The sequence below is a fragment of the Coptis chinensis genome, chromosome 5 (genome assembly GCF_015680905.1).
Source record: "Coptis chinensis isolate HL-2020 chromosome 5, ASM1568090v1, whole genome shotgun sequence".
Classification (NCBI taxonomy): Eukaryota; Viridiplantae; Streptophyta; class Magnoliopsida; order Ranunculales; family Ranunculaceae; genus Coptis; species Coptis chinensis.
In genome coordinates, this window is record NC_141460.1 from 20,108,550 (window position 1) to 20,117,197 (window position 8,648).

The 8,648-nt window shown below is 38.0% G+C and overlaps 1 protein-coding gene across 2 annotated transcripts; it reads right to left on the bottom strand.

Moving 5' to 3' along the window:
* Window positions 1–2,169: 2,169 nt before the first annotated feature.
* Window positions 2,170–7,467, bottom strand: LOC147497026 (uncharacterized). Of its 2 annotated transcripts, XR_015194997.1 has the most exons (3): window positions 4,269–7,467; window positions 4,094–4,168; window positions 2,170–3,998 (listed from the first exon to the last, which is right to left on the bottom strand). XR_015194997.1 is itself a non-coding variant. In XM_086559795.1 (2 exons), exon 2 carries the CDS (start codon window positions 2,630–2,632, stop codon window positions 2,294–2,296), a length of 339 nt encoding a protein of 112 aa, XP_086415921.1. In that variant the 5' UTR covers window positions 2,633–3,998; window positions 4,094–6,371; the 3' UTR covers window positions 2,170–2,293. The 2 variants fall into 2 exon arrangements, 1 of the variants encoding a protein (XP_086415921.1); XM_086559795.1 differs by having other exon boundaries at window positions 4,094–6,371.
* Window positions 7,468–8,648: the final 1,181 nt, after the last annotated feature.

Consider the following 8,648-nt stretch of genomic DNA (forward strand, 5'->3'; position numbering starts at 1 on the left):
AAGGACAAAATTCGAGTGAAAATAACCCGGAAAACCAATTTTCGAGTGAAAATAATCCTTAAGGACAAATGGCCAGGATTTGAAATAAATATTTTCCGACTTTACCCTTTCTGTCGTTTTACTATGAATAATAAGTGTTCATATATACCTTATGCTGATGTATGAACAATGATATGCTTAAAAAGAATACTAAATTATGTTGGAATGAAGAAGCATTTTTTGAATTAAAGAAATATCTACAAGAAATGCCGACGCTTACAAAGCCAGATGAGGGAGAAAGTTTGCTTCTCTATTTGGCTGTGTCAGAATTTGCTATAAGTTCGGTGTTGTAAAATTTGAAAAGGGTGTTGAAAGACCGGTGTATTTTCAAAGCAAAACAATGCTCAAGGCAGAGACACGATATTCGACACTGGAGAAATACGTTCTAGCGCTTTTATTCTCATCTCAGAGGCTGAAGCCGTATTTTCAATCACTCTATGATCGTTACGACGAATCTCCCATTAAAACAGACTCTGGCGAAAACTGCCAAATCAGGAAGAATGTCGAAATGGTCAGTACTAATAAATGAATTTGGTGTCGAATACCGAAACTGAGTATCAGAGAAAAGTCAGGTATTGGCCGACTTCTTGGCTGATTTTCCATGTGAGGATGCTAGTTGGGGCATGGAAGAGGAGGAGTTCTCAAAGCTGCAAGAGCCCGAGAATATTATCGATATAGATGATCCATGGGCTGGAACAAACGGTTGGAAACTATTTGTCGATGGATCATTTGGGAGTAAGAGATATGGCATCGGGGTTGTATTGGTTACACCCGAAAATCAAAGGCTCGAAACAGCAGTGACGTTAGGATTCCATGCATCGAACAACAAGGCTGAGTACAAAGCTTTAATCGCCGGACTCGAGATGGCCAAATCTCTTAAAGTGAAAGAATTATCAATTTTTAGCGACTCAATGCTCGTTGAGGATATTCAGCAAAATGTGATAACATGGTAGATTACTTGAGTTTTATAAAAACTAAGTTGAGGGACTTTAGTAAAATAAGGTTTCATCACCTCAATAGAAATGAAAACAGGCATGCATACGCCCTAGCTTATGTGGCAGTGATGCTAGAAAACACGGAGGGTCACACTTTGCACATCGACATCCAGGAGAGGCCAAGCATCGATGTCGACAAACCAGAGGTTATGGAAATCGACACACTGGGGGCGTCATGGATGGAAGCATATATATCATACTTATTTGAGGGTAAAGTACCTGAGGACAAAAATGAAGCCAGAAGAATCAAGTCTGAAGCGCAAAGATATGTATTGATTGATAATGAGCTATATCGAAAGAATCTTGGAGGTCTGCATCTGAAATATATATCACCTAAGGATGCACATTTAATCATTGCAGGGCTCCACGAAGGAGAATGTGGAAACCATTCAGCTAGAAGATCATTGGCAAATAAAATAACGAGGCAAGGATATTTTTGGCCCCAAATGCGAAGAGATTGTCTTCGTTATGCTAAAAAGTGTATGCAATGCCAAATACATGGAAAGGTTATACACGTTCCAGTTGAGGAGTTGCACTGTGTATCGAACCCATGGCCTTTTGCGCTATGGGGCATGGATATTGTCGGTCCTCTAACACCTGGAAGAGATAAAAGACAATTCATGCTCGCGGTCACAGACTATTTCACCAAGTGGGTGGAGGCCATAGCCTTACAGCACATAAAAAAGCAAGATGTGATAAATTTTCTTTTCGAAAGAGTAATATGCCGATACGGGTTGCCATATGCCATTATATCAGATAACGGGCCACAGTTCGAGGGAGGAAAAGTAAAAGCTTTCTTGGAATCATACAAGATAAAGCATTTCACATCTGCACCATATTATGCATAGGGTAATGGACAACCAGAAGCAACAAATAAAACCATTATGTCGATATCATGTCAAGATCGTGATGAAAATCCTGGTATGGGCATAAATGTCGATATCATGTCAAGATCGTGATGAAAATCTTGGTGTATGTATGCTCGATACCAGGTCAAAGAACAAGGAGACAGACACTTAAAGTATATAACAATAAGGGATATTTTCTTTCTTATTTTTTGGTCCCAAATAGGTCAGGAGAATAGTATCTAATTTCCAATTTGTTCTTTTTAAATGATTACAAATGTCATTTGATAAGAGTAGCACTGAAAATTTTGTTTAAACAAAAGTAGTGCAATAATAATTTATTAAAAAGGGATAACATAAGCAAAACAAGGTTGGTACACATAGAGTATAAAACTAAATAACATAAAGAAAACATTAATCTTCATCTACATCGTCATCTTCATCTTCGTCTTCATCTTCATCGTCATCTTCATCTTCATCCTCATCATCACCATCATCACTATCATCCTCATCATCACCATCAGTCGAAGACCCACCATTACCTTTTTCATAGCAATATGGGTCTCGAAGCCATTCATCTTCATATTCTTCTTCTTCTTTTTCGTCTGCTTCTATTTCTTTTTCTTCTTCTTCTTCTTCTTGTTCTTCTTCATCATCAAAATACTCGGTGGTAGGACAGTCTGACCAATGAGGCCAGTCTGGGAGAACCATGAAAACGGCAAGAATAGTAAGAAAGTTTGAAACGATAGACATTTTTTGTTTAGGTTTGGTGGTGTCAGTAAGAGGATTACAAAAGATGGTTTAGAATCATGCAGGTGAAGGTCTTTTTATAACAGTAAAAAATTATAAAAACGAGGGAACTTAATGGTGATTAGCAAGAAAACGATGAAACTTAATAGTGTTTAGCAAGAAAACGAGGAAACTTAATGGTGTTTAACAAGAAAACGAGAAAAATTAATGAAAAAGTGAATAGTGCGCGGGACAGTTTAAGGTTTAAATGATAATTCACTAAAGTTTAATGGCGTCATTTAATTCAGTGCATGTTGGGTTTTGAGCCAGATGATTGAATTTATCTATTGTTGGTAATATGAGTTTTTATATTGAGGAAATGTTACAAGTTCATTATCAAATTTGTCTTCAAGAGCAAGATTACGAGTTCGAATCCTGGTATCGGTACCAAGTTAAAGAAAAAATTCTGGAAATCCGTAGATCCTCATCTCGATACCAGGTTAAAATTTATGGTTCAAAGAAAATGGTATCTATAAAGTTATATCGATGTCGAAGAAAAGATATCAATCAATATTGTTTTTAATGGGAGTGGTATTAAAAATCTAATTTTCTTTTCAAAATCTTAATAAGTATCGATCGATACTGCTTTTAAGAGGAGTAGTATCGAAAATCTAATTTGATCAATCTTGCTAGGTTAAGTGGCCCTTCTGCGTATTCAATAGGGTAATGTTCATCTTCATCCGGGACTGATAAAGGCTCTGGCTCATTCCCCCTAACACGCTGGGTAATAACTACAGTTTCTCCAGCCTGGGATTTAGCGCTACGTTTATGTTTGGGGTACTTAGAAAGAGGCAAGCTGTCAGACACGGTATAGTTTGATAAATCCTGGAGTTGTTCAGACACAGCTTTTCTCTTCCTCCCATAAGTTGAGGGGAGCATAGCACTTACTCCAAGGGGGCCGATGATCGTGTTGCCCTTCTAATGGCTCCAGTACCAGGCACCATCTGTACTTCACGGGTTATGGTAGTAGGATTATTTCTTGGAGGGGTATGTTCTTTCATCTTTGGAAGTTGGGGTGGTTTCCTAGTGGAAGGTCGGGGTGTTTTTTTTTAACAACAACAGCTTGTTTCTCTTTAACAGGGATAGGTTGTTTCTTCTTGACAGCTTTTACTTTGACAACCTTTCTTTGGGGAACAGACTCACGTCTTGTACGTTTCCTGGTATGCACTTTTTTTGACCCACCTTCACTACTAACAACTTCTTCTCCCTCTTCATCTTCTTCCTCGTCACTATCTAGTTCCTCTTCCACCGGAGTCAGTTCTCTTCTCACATACCTTTTCACTTGGCTGTGAGCAAGAGCGAGGATCTCCTCTACTGTCTTCTTCATCGCCTAAAACGAAACAACTTAGATGTCAAAATAGTATACCAAAATGTCTAATTCGTATTGAAAAACGAGTAGAATATAAGAACCCCTCATAGTTATACCATTAACATATCCTCTGCCACAATTCTTCTTTACGCCAGGAGATCGTAATCCTTAGACATATCAAACAGCTTTCGCTGTCATAACAAAACAGAAAAATCATAAAACAAGCTGCTCTCGAAAAAGTACACATAACACAGTAGACCACCGTAAATGGTTAGGCAAAGAGATACAAACCTCCAAAGCAGATCTGACCACTTCCTTATTCCTAATGTCCTCTGGAATATCTAAGCGATCGAGAACCACAACATCCACTCTTCCCCTCTTAGTCAGCTTCAATTCCCACCCAATAGCCCGACAACTCTGTCCAAGAATTTTCACCCACCCTTTAAGCCACGGGAAGTTGAGAGGATCCAACCGTCTTGCCCCCAGTGATGGAATGTGGAGGAATACCTAGAGGTTGAACGCTAGGACACACCCGTGGAGGGTCCCAGTATAAGGGCAGATAGTAAATGCTGCAAAGTGGGCATTCATCTTCTCATACAACGACTCAACTTCCTTGTATACCAGTTCGTAGGCAAGATAACCCCAAGGAAAAGAATCAAACTTCTCCAAATCAGCAACAATGTCAACCCACTAGACTCTGACCCCTTTCGACCAACTTGAGATCAAGAAAGCACCAAGACAGAAAATCCTATTAAGGCAGTGGATATCATCAGCCGTGTTTGGATCGGTTAGGGCATTATACTTGGCTGTCTCTCTAGCCTTGAGAATATCTTCACATTTAATTTGACCACATAGTGAAGCACGAGCTTCTGTTAAGGGAAAATACCTCGTCCGAAAATCACTCGGCTCGTTCTCGTTCATTTCATAATACCAGCTAGGTGGATGTTGGGTCGGAAGCCCGGTTAGCAGTACCATATCCGACGACTTGAATGAGATGTACTTGCCACCAACACTGAAAGTTCCTAGAGCGATTCTCATTTCAGCAACTCTAAAACCAATTTGGGGTGGCTAAAATGATTGTACGCGGTTTTTTCAAGATCCCTAGAGTCCACAATCCCATCAACCTTCAGAAGAAAACCAAACAGAGAAGTCTGAAAATGTTCTCTTTCATCATTATCAAATAAATCAAACAGCTGCTATCGAAGCTTTCTAGGACAGTAGCGGGAAGTAATCCTTACTTCAGGTCCTGCTTTATGTTCAACTATCTTGCCCTTCCTCTTGGAACTACTGCACACATCAAGACATTTTGTAAGCAAATTAAGACAACATCACTAATAAGTAGACAACAAACAACTTTGAAACATCCTAGAGAGCACAGACGATTAATTCTACAGTTACTGCTAAAGCATACATCATAAAAAAGAATTCCTCATCAACTGGTTATATTATCAAACACATTTCCCTTATTACACTATCGCTAACTGAAACTATATGAAATCCTGGAAAAGGCAACCAAATATTACTCTTATTTTAATCTTAAAATTTGTGCAATTTTCACTGTGTAATAGTTCAACTCAACATTGTGAATCATACTAAACCAATAAATTTCCGTATATAAAAAACACACCTTTTAGGGTTTGGCATTGCAGCGGGGATCCTAAAAAAAGGGCGAAAAAAAATAGAGCAAAGTGATGGCAACAGCAGATAGATTGCTCAAACCCTTGCTTCAATTGGGTGAAGGATTAAGGAAGGGAAAGTAACGAAAAGGTCGAGTATTTCGTCTTAATTTGGGATGAAAACTTAGAGGTCAGAGTTTAGAATGTGAGAACTGAACGTTAGTTGAAATTGAGCTTAATGTTTCCAATACAAATTCTGGTTCACAAACTTTCCCCCCAAAAATCACAAAAATTAAGTGATTTGCTACACCAAAAAAACTATAAGTGAAGTGGTGGGCAGTAACCAGTTGACCACGTGTCCACGTGAAATTAGATTTCCAGAAGTGCCATAGAGGTGCATTTAAGTTGGGGATGTGTACAAATGAGTACACTTGTGTTAATCCTAGATGATAAAATAAGAATTAAAACTCTATCGAACGGTGGCAGTTAAATTTTAGGTGACAAGTGAAATACACTTTAAATTCAACATAGAAAATAAAAGTAAGGTTTAAAAATAATAACCGAAGACATAACTAGTATACTGCATAGCGTGAGTGGAGAATCAGAGAACTGGAGATGAAAGGTTGGAGATGGAGAATTGGAGAGGGAGGAGGGCATGGAAAGTGGAGAGTGGAGAGAGAGAGAAGAAAAATGAGGTCAGACAGACAGACAGAAACCAACTAAATTATTTTTTTGGCCACATAACCCCCCCTCGGCCCAAAATGTTCGCTCCGCTCACTTGATAAACAAAGTTCTGGCAAAGTCCCCATTAACTAAGTGTCCGCATCATATTACAGTTCGAGGAACCAATAACAGTATGCTATGACAATATAACTAGGCTATATGACATTACTAGTTCCCCTCTTAGGTCAATATAGAAAACGAATTTTCTGTTCATAAAGTAAGCGGTTAGATTGAAATCAAAGTTAGACGAAATGTACATGTCCATTCTATGACAAAATAACAAAATTATAAGCCATTATAGTTAGCCTTAATAGGTCTAAATAGAAAATCTTTTTTTGTGTTCATTAAGCGGTTAGATTTAAATTTCAAATATATCAAACTATTTTTTATTTCGCTAAACGGGTATATTCAAGTTCAAATACAGTTATCCAACTTATTTGGTAAGTTCAAACCTTCTCATGGAGACACCATTCAACAGTTATAAAACCTGAAACATAGTAAAGGATGTCATGAAAACTTCCTTGGAAACTGATTAAATACCAGCTGAAACCATAAACATATATACAAAGGCGGCATCCTCTTCAATAAGTAACACCAACAACAACAACAAAGGATATGACATTCCCCTAGAACTGTATGAAGTGATTGTCAAAAGTACTCCACTTCATAAATAAGCAAGCGTTGAAAACGGGATCATTTCTCGGTTCCATTTATAATACGGAAAAGAAATGGGAATCCACGATATTGTTTGCATCCAGCATTGCAAACAATGTACCAATTCCAGGCAATACTATGCACTTCAAACAATATGGCATGTCGGTCATGGCGTCATCAAAATCCGTCGATCTACTCTCAACCGACATTGGCATTGTTTTCAGTTTGAACAACATGATCATATGGTACGACTTCATAGACAGAAAAGTTCTATCAGAATATCAAATCCCAACAAGTGGCCTTCACTCCGTTTCCCATTCAAGTCAAACTTCGCCGCAACTCAATTTAACTGCTAATTCGTGTGTATGTTATTTATTTGGACTAAATTAATGTGTTGTCATAGAATGAATACATATAGTTTTATGAATAAATATCTATCACTGCATTTGACAGTTTTATGAATACATTTAGTTTTATGAATAAATATGTATCAACTGCATTTCATTTACCAAATAGGCAAATCCCTGGGCCGACGTGGGGAATCACTTGCCGTCTCTTCATTGACCAAATGGGCAAATCACATTCCAGGTACCACCCGATAAAAAATGTTAAAACAGTTATGTGTAACCTTATATCTAACACATCAAGCGTTTCTTCGTTAAAAATGGTTACCCATCTGTTTAGTGAAAAGAATAATGGTTGTTCTATTTTGTTATTCCATGCCATATATATTGTCTTTAGAGCCTTATATGATGTCTTATATAGGTTATGTATATCAGTCGATTGTGATTGTGACACATGGCTAACGTCGACCGTGACAACAATTTCTCTGTAATAGATCCCGATTAAGGATGTCCATCTTGCTCGAAGCCCGAAACCCGCCCAAAACCCAAACAAAAAACCCGCACCGAACCCTACCCGAACACAACAAAACCCAAACCCGAACCTAAACCAAAATACATAGGATATGGTTTGGTCACTCTATCTAAACCCTAACCGACCCGAGCCCGACCCGATAATTTAGCCCTAAACCCATTAAAAGAGCTAAAAAGCCCAAAACTGAACCCAGACCGAAACCGAACCCCAAATTCAGTTTCAATTGCCTACTACTAATCTTATATAAAAGAATGAGTTAGAGAAATATTTGGATTATGATCTCATTCATGTATACAATGACAAGTTATTTAATATATTGGATTATAGAAAAATTTATATTGGGATTTCCAATTTTTCGAGAATTGCACGTGATCATTTATCTATAGTTCCTTCCAAGTCCATCTATTTTTAAAGCATATAAAAGAATTATGTCCGAATATAGGTGATAATTACTTCCAAGTTCATTAGAAGTTTTATTTTGTTTGAAGGATTGGTGGATAGCCGAAAAATGAATAAAATGTAGATATATATTTCAAATGAGGTATTTTATTGTCTTCTTTTTTCATTTATACCGGGTTTTATCCTACCCGAAATCCAAACCCGAGCCCGATGGGTACCCAAAATATAGGGTTAGGGTAGGGTTTGGTCACACTTCTCAACAAAATACCCAACTCCGAACCCGACCCGTTGAAAACCGGTATGGGTTCAAATAACCCGATACCCATTCAAAACCCGAAAATTCGGGCCGGGTACCCATTTGGACATCCCTAGTCTCGGTGTACCAGATCAGTTACGTTCAGTT